Source organism: Ranitomeya imitator, chromosome 4 (assembly GCF_032444005.1).
Source record: "Ranitomeya imitator isolate aRanImi1 chromosome 4, aRanImi1.pri, whole genome shotgun sequence".
Taxonomy (NCBI): domain Eukaryota; kingdom Metazoa; phylum Chordata; class Amphibia; order Anura; family Dendrobatidae; genus Ranitomeya; species Ranitomeya imitator.
The window spans coordinates 196,810,174-196,831,151 of record NC_091285.1 but is presented as its reverse complement, the minus strand read 5'-3'; the positions used below and the strand labels follow the sequence as shown (position 1 = coordinate 196,831,151).

At 46.3% G+C, this 20,978-nt stretch overlaps 1 protein-coding gene across 5 annotated transcripts in view; it reads right to left on the bottom strand.

Annotated features, from left to right (window-relative positions):
* Nucleotides 1-20,978, bottom strand: part of LOC138675751 (tetratricopeptide repeat protein 41-like) — a 119,291-nt gene that overhangs the window by 86,398 nt on the left and 11,915 nt on the right. For 3 of the 5 annotated variants that reach the window (XM_069764247.1, XM_069764249.1, XM_069764251.1), the window contains exon 2: nt 5,190-6,078. In XM_069764247.1, coding sequence (XP_069620348.1) covers nt 5,190-5,988 — 799 coding nt within the window. In that variant the 5' untranslated portion in view covers nt 5,989-6,078. Of the gene's footprint in view, nt 1-5,189; nt 6,079-10,440; nt 10,577-20,978 lie in introns of all 5 variants that reach the window. The other 2 variants (XM_069764248.1, XM_069764250.1) reach the window with 1 other exon arrangement.

Sequence of the window (20,978 nt, the reverse complement as noted above, 5' to 3'; positions counted from 1 at the left end):
TCCCATCGGACGATGCCTGCACACACACGCACAGCGTCGGCACACACACACAGCGTCGGCGCACGCACACACACACGCACAGCGCCGGCGCACACACACACGCACAGCGCCGGCACACACACACACAGCGCCAGCACACACGCACAGCGCCGGCACACACACACACACGCACAGCGCCGGCACACACACACACACACACAGGCACAGCGAAGGCACACACACACACACAGGCACAGCGCCGGCACACACACACACAGGCACAGCGCCGGCACACACACCCACACACACAGGCACAGCGCCGGCACACACACACACACAGGCACAGCGCCGGCACACACACACACACACACACACAGGCACAGCGCCGGCACACACACACACACAGGCACAGCGCCGGCACACACACACACACACACACAGGCACAGCGCCGGCACACACACACACACACAGGCACAGCGCCGGCACACACACACACACACACAGGCACAGCGCCGGCACACACACACACACACGCACAGCGCCGGCACACACACACACACGCACAGCGCCGGCACACACACACACACAGGCACAGCGCCGGCACACACACACACACACACACACACACACACACAGGCACAGCGCCGGCACACACACACACACAGGCACAGCGCCGGCACACACACACACACAGGCACAGCGCCGGCACACACACACACACACACAGGCACAGCGCCGGCACACACACACACACACACAGGCACAGCGCCGGCACACACACACACACACACACAGGCACAGCGCCGGCACACACACACACACACAGGCACAGCGCCGGCACACACACACACACGCACAGGCACAGCACCGGCACACACACAGGCACAGCGCCGGCACACACACACAGGCACAGCGCCGGCGGTCACAAGCGCCGGCGGTCACAAGCAGCGGCGCCAGCGGGCACAAGCACCGGCGGGTAGAAACACAGGCGGGCACAAGCACCGGCGCCGGCGGGCACAAGCACCGGCGGGCAGAAACACCGGCGAGCACAAGCACCGGCGGGCACAAGCACCGGCGGGCACCGGGGGCAGAAACACCGGCGCCGGCGGGCACAAGCACCGGCGGGCAGAAACACCAGCGCCGGCGGGCAGACCCCCGGCGACCGCAGCACAGCCCCGTCCTCAGATCCCAGCATGCCACTGAGCAGTGAGCACACACAGAGCCCCGCCCGCCCTCAGCACAGCCCTGCAGGCAGCCCCCAGCCCCGCCCCCAGCCAAGTCACTCTTGCTGAGTGACTGCAGACTGTGGGGGCTGGTCACGCCTGCTGACGTCACGTCAATTTCTAGAGCCTGGAAATTGACGTGACGTCGGCGGAAATGAGCGGCGGCTGCAGTCTGGGGGTCATGTGACCCGTACCCAGCTGCAGCCATAGCGCCGCTCACAGGCGAAAACGTCAACAGAAGGTAATGGCACAATTCATTAGGGGCCCCGGGGGGGTACATTGGGGGGTTAATTGAAAGTAGTGGACAACCCCTTGAAGTGAAAAAAGGATGGGTCATCAATATCATAGTATTAGACAACCTCCTTAACTGAGTAAGCTCTCACTGTCTTTCCTCAGTTGTGCATGGCATATGAAACATTTCAAAGAATACTACCTTAAGCTTGCAGCCTCAAATGTTAAAATTATTCTATAGGATCAGCCACCTACCACTTCTTCTGTCATTGGTCCTCAGGGACCACAACAGCTGGTCCATCACCAACCCTCCTCCAAGTAATTTATGTACCCATTCTTCCGCATCCCTTGTACCATGGAGTAAGCAAACTACAGTGCCTTGCGAAAGTATTCGGCTGCCTGGAACTTTTCAATCTTTTCCCACACATCAAGCTTCAAACATAAAGATACCAAATGTAAATTTTTGGTGAAGAATCAACAACAAGTGGAACACAATTGTGAAGTTGAACGAAATTTATTGCTTATTTTAAATTTTTGTGGAAATTTAAAAACGTGAAAAGTGGGGCGTGCAATATTATTCGGCCCCTTTAACTTAATACTTTGTTGCGCCACTTTTTGCTGTCATTACAGATGCAAGTGGCTTGGGGTATGTCTCTATCAGTTTTGTACATCGAGAGACTGAAATTCTTGCCCATTCTTCCTTGGCAAACAGCTCAAGCTCAGTTTGATGGAGATCGTTTGTGAATAGCATTTTTCAGCTCTTTCCACAGATTCTCGATTGGATTTGAGGTCTGGACTTTGACTTGGCCATTCTAACACCTGGATACGTTTATTTGTGAACCATTCCATTATAGATTTTGCTTTATGTTTGGGATCATTGTCTTGTTGGAAGACAAATCTCTGTCCCAGTCTCAGGTCTTTTGCAGACTCCAACAGGTTTTCTTCAAGAATGTTCCTGTATTTGGCTCCATCCATCTTCCCATCAATTTTAACCATCTTCCCTGTCCCTGCTGAAGAAAAGCAGGCCCAAACCATGATGCTGCCACCACCATGTTTGACAGTGGGGATGGTATGTTCAGAGTGATGAGCTGTGTTGCCTTTACGCCAAACATATTGTTTCGCATTGTTGCCAAGAAGTTCAATTTTGGTTTCATCTGACCAGAGCACCTTCTTCCACATGTTTGGTGTCTCCCAGGTGGCTTGTTGCAAACTTTAAACAACACTTTTTATGGATATCTTTGACAAATGGCTTTCTTCTTGCCACTCTTCCATAAAGGCCAGATTTGTGCAGTGTACGACTGATTGTTGTCCTATGGACAGACTGTCCCACCTCAGCTGTAGATCTCTGCAGTTCATCCAGAGTGATCATGGGCCTCTTGGCTGCATCTCTGATCAGTCTTCTCCTTGTTTGAGATGAAGGTTTAGAGGGACGGCCAGGTCTTGGTAGATTTTTAGTGGTCTGAAACTCCTTCCATTTCAATATGATCACTTGCACAGTGCCCCTTGGGATGTTTAAAGTTTTGGAAATCATTTTGTATCCAAATCCGGCTTTAAAATTCTGCACAACAGTATCACGGACCTGCCTGTTGTGTTCCTTGGTCTTCATGATGCTCTCTGTGCTTCAAAAAGAACCCCGAGACTATCACAGAGCAGGTGCATTTATACGGAGACTTGATTACACACAGGTGGATTATATTTATCATCATTAGACATTGAGGACAACATTGGATCATTCAGAGATCCACAATGAACTTCTGGAGTGACTTTGCTGCACTGAAAGTAAAGGGACCGAATAATATCGCACGCCCCACTTTTCAGTTTTTGAATTTCTACAAAAATTTAAAATAACCAATACATTTCGTTCTACTTCACAGTTGTGTTCCACTTGTTGTTGATTCTTCACTAAAAATGTACATTTGGTATCTTTATGTTTGAAGCATGATATGTGGGAAAAGGTTGAAAAGTTCCAGCGGGCCGAATACTTTCGCAAGGCACTGTATTTATTTGAGGTGGCACTGGCGACAAATAATTCTATTCATCTTCCTAATTATAAAATCCTCTATAACTATCTTGTCCTACCTACATTACCATCATAATGGCTACCACCTGGGCTGTTCTTCCAGCTGTTAGGAAAAGTAGTATACACAAGGGTTGTCATTTCTGAGACTGACTTTCTTGCATCACCACTCAACTTGGCAGTTTTGCTTCGAGGTACAGAACCAAGATTGGCTTTCCTTTTCTTGCAACCCTTTCCACTCCCTCCAATTACATAAAACAGTAAATAATAAAAAAATAGAAAAAAAAGATTCCTTGTAGGACTTTACTAATGCTTTCAACTCCTGCTTAACTCAACTTATTGACAAGCCACTTAGTCCAGCTTAGTAAAATAAGGTACCTCCAGGGTGGATAAAAATCAATGTGGTTTTTTTTTTAAATAAAAAAAAAAAAAAAAATCGGATTTTTTTTATTTAAATCGGATTTTTTTCAATAAACTGCTTTTTGAGGAAAATATTTTACCATCCAAAGGTTCTTCCATCATGAGATAAAGCTGAGTTGTTTAACTCAGTAGAATAAAGGCTGTATATGTGTAACATTCACAATGCCATGCTCTTCCAGAGGTTTCTGTAGGATTAGTGGGCAGTTTCTCTCCTATATTATCACAGACGCTCGCTTTACTTATGCAGTTCTCAAAACTGAATTTGACTCCGCAGAGGTCCCAGCCTCTTCTTCACGGCAAAAATGTTACAACATGAACAGAGTTGAGAAAAAGACCTTAATCCTATTGTTCTACAAACCTATGAATACAGAATCAACCCCTTCAGTGCCAAGTCCAAGAAGTTAGACAATATGTTTCTGATTGTTTGGAGTGGAACAGATCTGCACAACACAAGAAGAATGTGAATCTAAGTGTGAGGAGGAGGAAGGGCAAGCAGACAAGAAAATGAAAGTGAAACTTTGAGCACAATACTGCAGCATAGCCACAGACAGACACGTCTGGATCTGTTTGTGTGTACCATCTGAGGTTTATTACATTCTTTCCTTATAATGGCAGCAGGCGGTAAAAGATACCCAGTTTGGGAATATTTTAATGAAGCTCCTTCGCCTATCGGTAAGGCAGGCATGCGTGCAAAATGCAAACGATGCAACAAAGAGATGCAAGGCCTGGTGGCGCGAATGAGGCAACATCATGAGAAGTGCGGTGATGAAGATGAGACAATCAGAAACATATTGTCTAACTTCTTGGACTTGGCACTGAAGGGGTTGATTCTGTATTCATAGGTTTGTAGAACAATAGGATTAAGGTCTTTTTCTCAACTCTGTTCATGTTGTAACATTTTTGCCCTGAAGAAGAGGCTGGAACCTCTGCGGAGTCAAATTCAGTTAGGTAGAAACTTTGATTTAAATCACTGATTTAAATCAAGCCTTACTGACTAGTGATTTAAATCGTGATTTAAATCAGTTAGATTTAAATCAAATCCGTACCTCTATTCTTTCTTGTCTCTTTCCTTTGCTGAGGATTAATATCACTATCACTGCAATGGTAATAGACTTTTATAAGCCTCTCTATAGCTATTGTGGTTTACTCTCCTGAGCTCAAAGCTAGTGGCGAGTTCCTACTTCTTCATTTCAGCGATCAATGGGACACCCAAAGATCAAAACTTTTGACGTGTCACTATGACATGTCAAATATCTTAGCAACAGAAACATATTATTTTACATATTTTGCATATTATTTGCATACAAATCAGACTGACCTATATTTCCAGGTATGGTGCTAAGGGGATATAGCCTCTCAATGACCTCACACCAATCTTTAAGAACCAAAGTCCCAAGTTCTTCTTTTGTCTTAAAAAACCTCACAGGTAACCCTCGGTCAACAATGCTGGCTTTAAGTTCCCATATCCTTAATTCTTCCAATTCATTTTTACTTGCAAAAGACGATAAAATCCTCCACTTGTCATTCTCATTAGCTTGCTGTAATCTGTCTTCTACATACTGATAGTCTCTGAAGTAGAAGTATTGAGACTGAGGGTCTTTAAAAAATAAAGCTTGAATAACTTGAAGTTCTAGAACACTACATGTCTTGTTAATTCCCTCTAGTACCCATGGGTAACCCCCATTAGCTGCCACAAGAAGATTCTTCTCTATTTCCGATAGACCATCCTCATCTGATAGACCAGCAGAACCAGTGGATGCTTGGATCTGGCTCTCTTGTACAAAGTCTCCATAGGTATGACCAAGTATGCATATAAGAAAGGGAGACGAACTGATAGAATCCAAACACAACTTTAATTGCTGCTGTGTTATATGATGATGTACGTGAGACTTGAAATCCACATTTATAGATCTTTTTTCTGTTTGCCACTTGAGATCCACAGGTTTAAATGAAGTCCCACGGGTAAGACAGAGGTGATCAAGCTGAGGGAATATTGTTTTAGCCAAATAATTTCTCTCTTCTATAAAATCTCTTGGTGTTGAGCACACATATGGGCGGATAGGTGGTCTGCTGGTAAAATAATACCGATGATCATTCTTTGTAGTATGCGACGGCATGGTATGTGATTACGACTAAGATGATTGGTTCACAAAACTAGAGCTTTGGAAAGAGTCTTTTCCCCGTTTTTCTTCATTGCATAAAGTAAACTGTAAAATATAAAAAAAAAAAGTTTACATTCATACTGGGATAACTTCTATACGGTAAATTCTTTCCAAAGGCCTATTGCCATGTCCTGCCACCTATGATATATTTGGTGGGAGACCAGCTAAACATCGCTGTAAATAAGGAAAAAATTGAAGGTGACATCTCAGGAATTAAATTACAAATGTAACATTTAGTAACAGAAAACAAAAAAAGTCTGTATGATCTGCAATTGTTTTCCCATACTTACTCTGTCTTTGGGGTCAGTAGGATAGATACAGGAGGTGCAGAAGTGACAAACGAGACCCTATTCCTGGGGATTACTACTAGAGGTGAGCGAACGTGCTGGGTTAAGGTGTTATCCGACCATGCTCGGGTTTTAACCCAGTGACTTCAGCGTGCTCGAATTATATGTTTGAGTCTCCGCGGCTGCATGTCTCATGGCTATTCGACAGCTGCAACACATGCAGGGATTGTCTAACACAGAGGTAATCCCTTCATGTGTTGCGACTGTCTAACAGCCACGAGATATGCAGCCGTGAGTCATGCAGTCGTGAGATATGCAGCCGCGAGACACGCAGGTACTAGACATGCAAGCTACTACACATGCAGCATCGAGACATGCAGCCGCGAGACACGCAGCATCGAGACATGCAGCCGCGAGACACGCAGCATCGAGACATGCAGCCACGAGACACGCAGCATCGAGACATGCAGCCGCAAGACACGCAGCATCGAGACATGCAGCCGCGAGACACGCAGCATCGAGACATGCAGCCGCGAGACACGCAGCATCGAGACATGCAGCCGCGAGACACGCAGCATCGAGACATGCAGCCGCGAGACACGCAGCATCGAGACATGCAGCATCGAGACATGCAGCCGCGAGACACGCAGCATCGAGACATGCAGCCGCGAGACACGCAGCATCGAGACATGCAGCCACGAGACACGCAGCATCGAGACATGCAGCCGCAAGACACGCAGCATCGAGACATGCAGCCGCGAGACACGCAGCATCGAGACATGCAGCCGCAAGACACCCAGCCACGAGACATGCAGCCGCGAGACACGCAGGTACTAGACATGCAAGCTACTACACATGCAGCATCGAGACATGCAGCCGCGAGACACGCAGCATCGAGACATGCAGCCGCGAGACCCGCAGCATCGAGACATGCAGCCACGAGACACGCAGCATCGAGACATGCAGCCGCGAGACACGCAGCATCGAGACATGCAGCCGCGAGACACGCAGCATCGAGACATGCAGCCGCGAGACACGCAGCATCGAGACATGCAGCCGCGAGACACGCAGCATCGAGACATGCAGCCGCGAGACACGCAGCATCGAGACATGCAGCCGCGAGACACGCAGCATCGAGACATGCAGCATCGAGACATGCAGCATCGAGACACCCAGCCACGAGACATGCAGCATCGAGACATGCAGCCATGAGACACACAGCCACGAAATAAACAGCCGCGAGACATGCAGCCGCGAGACACGCAGGTACTAGACATGCAAGCTACTACACATGCAGCATCGAGACATGCAGCCGCGAGACACGCAGCATCGAGACATGCAGCCGCGAGACCCGCAGCATCGAGACATGCAGCCACGAGACACGCAGCATCGAGACATGCAGCCGCGAGACACGCAGCATCGAGACATGCAGCCGCGAGACACGCAGCATCGAGACATGCAGCCGCGAGACATGCAGCCGCGAGACACGCAGCATCGAGACATGCAGCCGCGAGACACGCAGCATCGAGACATGCAGCCGCGAGACACGCAGCATCGAGACATGCAGCCGCGAGACATGCAGCATCGAGACATGCAGCATCGAGACACCCAGCCACGAGACATGCAGCATCGAGACATGCAGCCATGAGACACACAGCCACGAAATAAACAGCCGCGAGACATGCAGCCGCGAGACATGTAGCATCGAGACATGCAGCCACTAGACACACAGCCGCGAGACATGCAGCCGCGAAATATGCAGCAGAGAGACATGCAGCCGCGAAATATGCAGCAGCGAGACATGCAGCAGCGAGACATGCAGCCGCGAAATATGCAGCAGCGAGACATGCAGCCGCGAGACATGCAGCCGCGAAATATGCAGCAGCGAGACATGCAGCCGCGAGACATGCAGCCGCAAAATATGCAGCAGCGAGACATGCAGCCGCGAAATATGCAGCAGCGAAACATGCAGCCGCAAAATATGCAGCAGCGAGACATGCAGCCGCGAGATATGCAGCCGCGAGACATGCAGCCGCGAAATATGCAGCCGCGAAATATGCATCAGCGAGACATGCAGCCGCGAGACATGCAGCCGCGAGACATGCAGCCGCGAGACACGCAGCCGCGAGAACTAGAACATATTTTTCAAGCATGCCGAAATACTTGGCTAGCACCTGAGCATGTTCGGATAACACCTTATCCCAGCACATTCGCTCATCACTAATTACTACATGTGATGCACAAAAAGAAGCATTATAGAAAAACATCGAATGACTTATCATGCAGATTACAAACAGTTTTGGGTAAGTTGTTATGCAAGTTGTACCCAAACAAAATGAGAGGGAATCTGTCAGTAAGATCAGATCCGCCCCTAAACCACATAGATACAGGTTTTTCAAAGCTAACTTACCGTATTTGAAACAGTTATATCTTCCATGTGTTGCTGCATTCACAAGAAATCAGCATTTTATTTTATATGCAAAGAGCTTGTCTGTCCTCCCCTTGTTTGCGTCGGATTCTCCTGGTTTCCTCCCACACTCTGAAAACCTACTGATAGGGAGTTTAGATTGTGAGCCCCAATGGGGACAGTGCCAATAATGTTTGTAAAGCAATGAGGGATTAATGGCGCTACATAAGTGAGTACAATAAATACCTACGGTAATTATCCAAATGAGACATAAAAGGGGGTCTCTGGTCTCAGAAAACCCCTCTTACCCAGTTATAGATTATTTTCAAAATACAAACTGTGCTTTACTCACTCTCCCCAGGTTAAGATGTAAAGAATAAACCAAAGAAACGGGGAAAATATTATATGAGCTCCGCCATACGATAATTACAGAAACCCAAAAAGAAATGGACACTAGAGCTAATAAAATGTTAGAAAATATTCTAAAAGCTACATTCAAACAACCATAACAAATTATATAATTAAATTAAGACGCAAATGACAAGAGGCAGACAACAACCTAGTACCACGTACAGGAAGAGAACAATGCAGGTTTAATACATTCACCACTTCATATTTCATTTCATTTAAAACTACACATGTAAATAAACAAATAATCTCAAAATTATACCGCGACTGGGTTTGAGAAGATAAATAGCAGAATACTATATGTGGACTAATGGCTCAAAATATCAAAACGGATCCATATATAACATCATCTAAGATCAGATAGTGGAGACATATATAAAGTGCCAATAGTGCAATATATGTGGTCCAAATACACGCTACAATGGCGACTACAATATATCAATACCTCACTTAGGCGCACAAAAATGCAGTTTCCGCACACTAGGATCAAGTAATACGTCTAATCACTATTTTTATCCTCTTGTGAGTACATATGTGGGCTGACAAATATCCAAAAGCCAAAGTATTACAGAGATGTATGTATAAATAATCTCAAAGTTATACCTCTAAAGGGTTGTGGAGATGAGTAACAAAAGTATTATGTTATGCAAACAGGCGCTACAATGGCGACTGCATTATATCAATACCTCCCTGAGGGCACACAATACAAAATGTCATTTCCACACACTAGGACAGAGGCTATGTGCACACGTTCAGGTTTTTTTCGCGATAAAAATGCTATAACAACTCATTAAAAACACATACATTATGCATCCTATCATTTAGAATGCATTCTGCATGTTTTGTGCACATGATGCATTTTTTTTCCGCGAAAAAAAAACGCATCGTGGGAAAAAAAGCAGCATGTTCATTAATTTTGCAGATTTTCAGCGTTTTTCCCGCTATTCTATGCATTTGGGAAAAAACGCACAAAAAACGGGTCAAAAAAGGTCAAAAACGCAAAAAAAAAACGCATGCGGATTTCTGGCAGAAATGTCCGTTTTTTTTGTCAGGAAAATTTCTGCAAGAAATCCTGACGTGTGCACATACCCTGAGTCATGAATCTAATCACTGATTTTATCCTCTTATATGGGCTGACAAATATCTGGCAAGCCAAAGTGATACAGAGATATGTTAATAATATGTAACCACAACATATGAGAGTTGAAGATACCATCAGAAAACAAAAGGCAACAGTCAAGAGGAAAAGGAAGGAGTCCCAATGTTATAGAGGAGGGGAAAAACCGCTATGATACATGAACCAACCTGCTCCTGGACGTGGGATGAAAAGACCCCAACGCGCGTCTCGCACTTCTGGCTTCCTCGGGGGGCGTTATTTCAGGGTAAGAGATAACCAACTTAAATACCCAATGGTGTATTGAGTAAAGCGGATGAGACGGTGCTGCAATAACCGAAAGCACAGGAGTCAGCGTCCCACGTCACAGGTTCACGCCCTCCACTGACGCGTCCTTTTGCTTTGATGACTGCTTTGCACATTCTTGGCATTCTCTTGATGAGCTTCAAGAGGTAGTCACCGGAAATGGATTTCACTTCACAGGTGTGCCCTGTCAGGTTTAAAGGGAGTCTGTCACCTGAATTTGGAGGGAACAATTTTCAGACATGGAGGCGGGGTTTTCGGGTCCTTGATTCACCCTTTCCTTACCCGCTGGCTGCAATATTGGATTGAAGTTCATTCTCTGTCCTCCGTAGTACATACCTGCACAAGATGCAATCTTGCCTTGCGCAGGCGTGTACTATGGAGGACAGAGAATGAACTTCAATCCAATATTGCAGCCAGCATGCAGCCAGCGGGTAAGGAAAGGGTGAATCAAACAACCGAAAACCCTGCCCCTATGGCTGAAGATTGTTCCCTCCAAATTCAGGTGACAGAGTCCCTTTAATAAGTGGGATTTCTTGCCTTATAAATGGGGTTGGGACCATCAGTTGTGTTGTGCAGAAGTCTGGTGGATACACAGCTGATAGTCCTACTGAATAGACTGTTAGAATTTGTATTATGGCAAGAAAAAAGCAGCTAAGTAAAGAAAAACGAGTGGCCATCATTAGTTTAAGAAATGAAGGTCAGTTAGTTCGAAAAATTGGGAAAACTTTGAAAGTGTCCCCAATTGCAGTTGTAAAAACCATCAAGCGCTACAAAGAAACTGGCTCACATGAGGACCGCCCCAGGAAAGGAAGACCAAGAGTCACCTCTGCTTCTGAGGATAAGTTTATCCGAGTCACCAGCCTCAGAAATCGCAGGCTAACAGCAGCTCAGATTAGAGACCAGGTCAATGCCACACAGAGTTCTAGCAGCAGACACATCTCTACAACAACTGTTAAGAGGAGACTTTGTGCAGCAGGACTTCATGGTAAAATAGCTGCTAGGAAACCACTGTTAAGGACATGCAACAAGCAGAAGAGACTTGTTTGAACTAAAGAACACAAGGAATAAACATTAGACCAGTGGAAATCTGTGCTTTGGTCTGATGAGTCCGAATTTGAGATCTTTGGTTCCAACCACCCTTTCTTTCTGCGACGCAGAAAAGGTGTACTGATGGACTCTACATGCCTGGTTCCCACCGTGAAGCATGGAGGAGGAGGTGTGATGGTGTGGGGGTGCTTTGCTGGTGACACTGTTGGGGATTTATTCAAAATTGAAGGTATACTGAACCAGCATGGCTACCACAGCATCTTGCAGCGGCATGCTATTCCATCCGGTTTGCGTTTAGTTGGACCATCATTTATTTTTCTACAGGACAATGACCCCAAACACACCTCCAGGCTGTGTAAGGGCTATCTGACCAAGAAGGAGAGTGATGGGATGCTACGCCAGATGACCTGGCCTCCACAGTCACCAGACCTGAACCCAATCGAGATGGTTTGGGGTGAGCTGGACCGCAAAGTGAAGGCAAAAGGGCCAACAAGTGCTAAGCATCTCTGGGAACTCCTTCAAGATTGTTGGAAGACCATTTCCGGTGACTATCTCTTGAAGCTCATCCAGAGAATGCCAAGAGTGTGCAAAGCAGTCATCAAAGCAAAAGGTGGCTACTTTGAAGAACCTAGAATATAAGACATATTTTCAGTTGTTTCACACTTTTTTATTAAGTATATAATTCCACATGTGTTAATTCATAGCTTTGATGCCTTCAGTGTGAATGTACAATTTTCATAGTCATGAAAATACAAAAAAAAAATCTTTAAAGGGAACCTGTCACCCCGTTTTTTCAGATTGAGATATTAATACTGTTAAATAGGGCCTGCGCTGTGCGTTACAATAGTGTATGTAGTGTACCCTGATTCCCCACCTATGCTGAGAAATACATTACCAAAGTCGCCGTTTTCGCCTGTCAATCAGGCTGGTCTGGTCAGGTGGGCGTGGTGACATCGCTCTTTTCTTCCCCAGCTTTCCATTGGTGGCGTAGTGGTGTGCGCATGTCGCAGTGACGAATCCACTGCGCGCACGTGAAGAAGCAGCGCGCGATCTGCGCTATTACCCCCTGTCATCGGTGGGGGCGGCCATCTTCCTGGGGCCGCGCGTGCGCAGATGGAGTGCTCTGCTGCACGGGGCTTCAGGAAAATGGCCGCGGGATGCCGCGCGTGCGCAGAAGAGATCGCGGCGGCCATTTTCCCAAAGCCGAGATGCAAACTCGGCTTTGGGAAAATGGCCGCCGCGATCTCTTCTGCGCACGCGTGGCATCCCGCGGCCATTTTCCTGAAGCCCCGTGCAGCAGAGCACTCCATCTGCGCACGCGCGGCCCCAGGAAGATGGCCGCCCCCACCGATGACAGGGGGTAATAGCGCAGATCGCGCGCTGCTTCTTCACGTGCGTGCAGTGGATTCGTCACTGCGACATGCGCACACCACTACGCCACCAACGGAAAGCTGGGGAAGAAAAGAGCGATGTCACCACGCCCACCTGACCAGACCAGCCTGATTGACAGGCGAAAACGGCAACTTTGGTAATGTATTTCTCAGCATAGGTGGGGAATCAGGGTACACTACATACACTATTGTAACGCACAGCGCAGGCCCTATTTAACAGTATTTATATCTCAATCTGAAAAAACGGGGTGACAGGTTCCCTTTAAATGGGAAGGTGTGTCCAAACTTTTGGTCTGTACTGTAGGTAAACAAAGTGCATATAAGAAATGCATAGCAATATGCTTGTATGCAAGTAAAAGTGCATGGAAATATAAATGAAACCTTGACAATGAAATATGGATGCATAAAGTGCAAAAAGTGCATATGAGTGTAAATGTATGCATATAAAAATGAACATAAATATATGTGAAATCATAACTATAATTTGACATTATAAAATTTGTTATGGTTGTTTGAATGTAACTTTTAGAATATTTTCAATACATTTTCTAACATTTTATTAGCTCTAGTGTCCATTTCTTTTTGGGTTTCTCTAAGATATAAAGAAGCAGAGCTGAAGGGTGAAAGGGACTACTTGATATTTAGGCACTGAACAATATGGGTAATAGTAACTTTTTATATAATTTAGAATTTTTTACCAAAACAACGAACCTCATTAGTTGCTTTAGTTTTGGGAGAGAAGTGCATTAGTTTTTGGAAGTGCATTTGAACAGCAAGGTTGATTGCTGTTGAGGGGAACTAGAAAAAAAAAAAAATCTATAAATCTTCAGCAGAGCGAGTGTGAGCGAGCTGAGTGTGGCCTGAGCGTAAGTGTGGACGGCGGTAAGTGTGACTTGTGATTCAGTGAAGAGGTATTTGGAAAGCCTTTAACAAATACCTGTGTGAACTGGTGTGAGTTGCTGAATTGGGGGTAGCTATATTCATAAGGGTTAACTTAGGGTGGGGGCTTATAGTTAAGGCTTTATAAGGGGCAGCTGTTTGGGGCTCAAGTCCTTTTTGGAAGTGCATTTGAACAGCAAGGTGGATTGCTGTTGAGGGAGAAAAAAAAATCTATAAATCTTCAGCCTAGCGAGTGTGAGCGAGCTGAGTGTGGCCTGAGCGTAAGTGTGGACGGCGGTAAGTGTGACTTGTGATTCAGTGAAGAGGTATTTGGAAAGCCTTTAACAAATACCTGTGTGAACTGGTGTGAGTTGCTGAATTGGGGGTAGCTATATTCATAAGGGTTAACTTAGGGTGGGGGCTTATAGTTAAGGCTTTATAAGGGGCAGCTGTTTGGGGCTCAAGTCCTTTTTGGAAGTGCATTTGAACAGCAAGGTGGATTGCTGTTGAGGGAGAAAAAAAAATCTATAAATCTTCAGCCTAGCGAGTGTGAGCGAGCTGAGTGTGGCCTGAGCGTAAGTGTGGACGGCGGTAAGTGTGACTTGTGATTCAGTGAAGAGGTATTTGGAAAGCCTTTAACCCCTTCATGACCCAGCCTATTTTGACCTTAATGACCTGGCCGTTTTTTGCAATTCTGACCAGTGTCCCTTTATGAGGTAATAACTCAGGAACGCTTCAATGGATCCTAGCGGTTCTGAGATTGTTTTTTCGTGACATATTGGGCTTCATGTTAGTGGTAAATTTAGGTCAATAAATTATGCGTTTATTTGTGATAAAAACGGAAATTTGGCGAAAATTTTGAAAATTTCGCAATTTTCACATTTTGAATTTTTATTCTGTTAAACCAGAGAGTTATGTGACACAAAATCTAATATATAATTGCCTAGAATACTACTTCCTGCAATTTGTGCCAACTTCCGTGGCTTTGTCCGGAGCTAATGTCCGGAGCTAATGTCCGGAGCTAATGTCTGGAGATAAGTGACGTCAACAGTGTCCAGTGTCTGATTGGTTGCCGCCTGCTGCGAGCGACCAATCAGAAACGTGCCGTACTGTGACACACTCCGCCCGCCATTTTGGTGTGATTTTTGAATTTTTACCTCACAGCAAGTTTCTACTGCGTGGAGGCGGGCCCAGTGACGTTGCTCTTCAAGCTCCTGCCGAATTTCGTCAAAAAAATGATAATACCATTTACCAAAACTATATATATTTAGTTGTGAAGTGGTTCAGTGACATTTTCACACCAATTTTGAACTTTTGTTTGGTGTTTTCTCCATATACTGCCTATTATTTTTGTTCTTTCTTACTATTATTTATTAATTGTATTATTCTTACATTTGAATAAATAAAGTATATATGGATTCTAGACTCCCGATTCTTTAGAATCGGGCTGCCATCTAGTAGTTAATAAATAACATTTCCCACATGTTTACTTTACATCAGCACAATTTTGGAACCAAATTTTTTTTTGCTAGGAAGTTATAAGGGTTAAAATTTGACCAGCGATTTCGCATTTTTACAACGAAATTTACAAAACCATTTTTTTAGGGACCACCTCACATTTGAAGTCAGTTTGAGGGGTCTATATGGCTGAAAATACCCAAAAGTGACACCATTCTAAAAACTGCACCCCTCAAGATACTCAAAACCACATTCCAGAAGTTTATTAACCCTTCAGGTGCTTCACAGCAGCAGAAGCAACATGGAAGGAAAAAATGAACATTTAACTTTTTAGTCACAAAAATTCTTTTAGCAACAATTTTTTTATTTTCCCAATGGTAAAAGGAGAAACTGAACCACGTAAGTTGTTGTCCAATTTGTCCTGAGTACGCTGATACCTCATATGTGGGGGTAAACCACTGTTTGGGCGCACGGCAGGGCTTGGAAGGGAAGGAGCGCCATTTGACTTTTTGAATGAAAAATTGGCTGCACTCTTTAGCGGACACCATGTCACGTTTGGAGAGCCCCCGTGTGCCTAAAAATTGGAGCTCCCCCACAAGTGACCCCATTTTGGAAACTAGACGCCCCAGGGAACTTATCTAGATGCATAGTGAGCACTTTGAACCCCCAGGTGCTTCACAAATTGATCCGTAAAAATGAAAAAGTACTTTTTTTTCACAAAAAAATTCTTTTAGCCTGAATTTTTTCATTTTCACATGGGCAACAAGATAAAATGGATCCTAAAATTTGTTGGGCAATTTCTCCTGAGTACACTGATACCTCATATGTGGGGGTAAACCACTGTTTGGGCACATGGTAAGGCTCGGAAGGGAAGGAGCGCCATTTGACTTTTTGAATGAAAAATTAGCTCCAATTGTTAGCGGACACCATGTCGCGTTTGGAGAGCCCCTGTGTGCCTAAACATTGGAGCTCCCCCACAAGTGACCCCATTTTGGAAACTAGACCCCCCAAGGAACTTATCTAGATGCATATTGAGCACTTTAAACCCCCAGGTGCTTCACAGAAGTTTATAACGCAGAGCCATGAAAATAAAAACTAATTTTTCTTTCCTCAAAAATGATTTTTAGCCTGGAATTTCCTATTTTGCCAAGGGTAATAGGAGAAATTGGACCCCAAATGTTGTTGTCCAGTTTGTCCTGAGTACGCTGATACCCCATATGTGGAGGTAAACCACTGTTTGGGCGCACGGCAGGGCTCGGAAGGGAAGGCACGCCATTTGGCTTTTTAAATGGAAAATTAGCTCCAATCATTAGCGGACACCATGTCACGTTTGGAGAGCCCCTGTGTGCCTAAACATTGGAGATCCCCCAGAAATGGAAACTAGTCCACCAAAGGAACTAATCTAGATGTGTGGTGAGGACTTTGAACCCCCAAGTGCTTCACAGAAGTTTATAACGCAGAGCCATGAAAATAAAAAAAAAAATTATTTTCTCAAAAATGATCTTTTAGCCTGCAATTTTTTATTTTCCCAAGGATAACAGGAGAAATTTGACCCCAATATTTGTTGTCCAGTTTCTCCTGAGTACGGTGATACCCCATATGTGGGGGTAAACTACTGTTTGGGCACATGCCGGGGCTCGGAATTGAAGTAGTGACGTTTTGAAATGCAGACTTTGATGGAATGCTCTGCGGGCGTCACGTTGAGTTTGCAGAGCCCCTGATGTGGCTAAAGAGTAGAAACCCCCCACAAGTGACCCCATTTTGGAAACTAGACCCTGAAAGGAACTTATCTAGATGTGTGGTGAGCACTTTGAACCCCCAAGTGCTTCATAGAAGTATATAATGCAGAGCCGTGAAAATAATAAATACGTTTTCTTTCCTCAAAAATAATTATTTAGCCCAGAATTTTTTATTTTCCCAAGGGTTACAGGAGAAATTGGACCCCAAAAGTTGTTGTTCAGTTTCTCCTGAGTACGCTGATACCCCATGTGTGGAGGTAAACCACTGTTTGGGCACACGTCGGGGCTCAGAAGGGAAGTAGTGACTTTTGAAATGCAGACTTTGATGGAATGGTCTGCGGGCGTCACGTTGCGTTTGCAGAGCCCCTGGTGTGCCTAAACAGTAGAAACCCCCCACAAGTGACCCCATTTTAGAAACTAGACCCCCCAAGGAACTTATCTAGATATGTGGTGAGCACTTTGAACCCCCAAGTGCTTCACAGACGTTTACAACGTAGAGCCGTGAAAATAATAAATCATTTTTCTTTCCTCAAAAATGATGTTTCAGCAAGCATTTTTTTATTTTCACAAGGGTAACAGGAGAAATTGGACCCCAGTAATTGTTGCGCAGTTTATCCTGAGTATGCTGGTACCCCATATGTGGGGGTAAACCACTGTTTGGGCACACGTCGGGGCTCGGAATTGAGGGAGCACCATTTGACTTTTTGAATACGAGATTGGCTGGAATCAATGGTGGCGCCATGTTGCGTTTGGAGACCCCTGATGTGCCTAAACAGTGGTAACCCCTCAATTCTACCTCCAACACTAACCCCAACACACCCCTAACCCTAATACCAACTGTAGCCATAACCCTAATCACAACCCTAACCCCAACACACCCCTAACCCTAACCACAACCCTAATTCCAACTGTAGCCATAACCCTAATCACAGCCCTAACCCTAACCCCAACACACCCCTAACCCTAATCCCAACTGTAGCCATAACCCTAATCACAACCCTAACCCCAACACACCCCTAACCCTAACCACAACCCTAATCCCAACTGTAGCCATAACCCTAATCACAGCCCTAACCCTAACCCCAACACACCCCTAACCCTAATCCCAACTGTAGCCATAACCCTAATCACAACCCTAACCACAACACACCCCTAACCACAACCCTAATTCCAACCCTAACCCTAAGGTTATGTGCCCACGTTGCGGATTCGTGTGAGATTTTTCAGCATCATTTTTTAAAAATCCGCAGGTAAAAGGCACTGCGTTTTACCTGCGGATTTTCCGCGGATTTCCAGTGTTTTTTGTGCGGATTTCACCTGCGGATTCTTATTGAGGAACAGGTGTAAAACGCTGCGGAATCCGCACAAAGAATTGACATGCTGCGGAAAATACAACGCAGCGTTTCCGCGCGGTATTTTCCGCACCATGGGCACAGCGGATTTGGTTTCCATATGTTTACATGGTACTGTAAACCTGATGGAACACTGCTGCGAATCCGCAGCGGCCAATCCACTGCGGATCCGCAGCCAAATCCGCACCGTGTGCACATAGCCTAATTCTAAAGGTATGTGCACACGCTGCGGAAAACGCTGCGGATCCGCAGCAGTTTCCCATGAGTTTACAGTTCAATGTAAACCTATGGGAAACAAAAATCGCTGTACACATGCTGCGGAAAAACTGCACGGAAACGCAGGGGTTTACATTCCGCAGCATGTCACTTCTTTGTGCGGATTCCGCAGCCGTTTTACAACTGCTCCAATAGAAAATCGCAGTTGTAAAACCGCAGTGAAAGGCGCAGAAAAACCGCGGTAAATCCGCAGCGGTTTAGCACTGCGGATTTATCAAATAGGCAGCGGAAAAATCCGCAGAGGACCAGAATACGTGTGCACATACCGAAACCCTAACCCTACCCCTAGCCCTAACCCTACCCCTAACCCTACCCCTAACCCTACCCCTAACCCTACCCCTAACCCTATTCTAACATTAGTGGAAAAAAAAATTATTATTTTTTTTATTGTCCCTACCTATGGGGGTGACAAAGGGGGGGGGGGTCATTTATTATATTTTTTATTTTGATCACTGAGATAGGTTATATCTCAGTGATCAAAATGCACTTTGGAACGAATCTGCCGGCCGGCAGATTCGGCGGGCGCACTGCGCATGCGCCCGCCATTTTGGAAGATGGCGGCGCCCGGGGAAAAGACGAACGGACCCCGGCAGGATCGGTAAATATGATAGGGTGGGGGGGGAGCACGGGGGGGGGGGGGGATCGGAGCAAGGGGGGGTGAATCGGAGCGCGGGAGGGGTGGAACGGAGCACGGGGGGGTAGAACGGAGCACGGGGGGGTGGAACGGAGCACAGGGGGGTGGAACGGAGCACGGAGGGGGGTGGATCGGAGTGCAGGGGGGGTGGTCAGAGCACGGGGGGGGGGTGATTGAAGCACGGGGGGAGCGGACAAGAGCACGGGGGGGAGCGGAGCACAGGACAGAGGGGAGCCGGAGCAGTGTACCGGACAGATCGGGGGGCTGGGGGGGCGATCGGTGGGGTGGGGGCACATTAGTATTTCCAGCCATGGCCGATGATATTGCAGCATCGGCCATGGCTGGATTGTAATATTTCACCCGTTATAATAGGTGAAATATTACAAATCGCTCTGATTGGCAGTTTCACTTTCAACAGCCAATCAGAGCGATCGTAGCCACGAGGGGGTGAAGCCACCCCCCCCTGGGCTAAACTACCACTCCCCCTGTCCCTGCAGATCGGGTGAAATGGGAGTTAACCCTTTCACCGGATCTGCAGGGACGCGATCTTTCCATGACGCCACATAGGCATCATGGGTCGGATTGACACCGACTTTCATGACGCCTACGTGGCGTCAAAGGTCGGGAAGGGGTTAACAAAAACCTGTGTGAATTGGTGTGAGTTGCTGAATTGGGGGTAGCTATATTCATAAGGGTTAACTTAGGGTGGGGGCTCATAGTTAAGGCTTTATAAGGGGCAGCTGTTTGGGGCTCAAGTCCTTTTTGGAAGTGCATTTGAACAGCAAGGTGGATTGCTGTTGAGGGGAACTAGAAAACAAAAAATCTATAAATCTTCAGCCTAGCGAGTGTGAGCGAGCTGAGTGTGGCCTGAGTGTAAGTGTGGACGGCGGTAAGTGTGACTTGTGATTCAGTGACTTTGGAGTCAGGGAGTTTCCAAGGGAGGAATTACTGAATTGCTGTCTGATTTTTATTAATACTTTGTATTTATTTATTATTTTTTTTTAATTGAACTGTTCTGTCTGGTGCAATCCCCATTAGGAAATGTGCTCCACTCTTGTTAATGCCATCCAGTGCACGTCTTGCCACATGTATGCAGTCCTTGAGCAGCCGATCGAGGGTGCATACTGCTGTGCGAGATGTGAGCACGTTGTGCATTTGGAAACCCAGATTCTGACTCTAAATGTGCAGCTGGCAACACTGAGATCCATAGACAATATGGAGAGGAGTCTTCTGCTCACGGAGCAGACGCTCAATGGGACAGATGAGGGGGGGGATGGTGGGATGGAGCTGCAGGACAATGAAGTAGCAAGCTGGGTGAGTTAGGAAGCGGGGTAGAGGGAAGAGTGCCAGGGAGGCTAGTCCTGATCTGGCACACCCCAATAAGTTTGCTAAGTTGGCAGATGAGGGGGGTGACAGTACAGGGGTAGCACTGCTGCAGCCAGGCATGTCCTCTGAAAGCCGGAGGAGTGACTGCTCCAGTAAGGAGGGAAATAGGAGAGCAGGGCAGGCCAGACAGGTGCTGGTAGTGGGCGACTCAATTATTAGGGGAACAGATAGGGCAATCTGTGACAAAGACAGGGATCGTCGAACGGTGTGCTGCCTACCTGGCGCTCGAGTCCGACACATCGCTGATCGGGTGGACATATT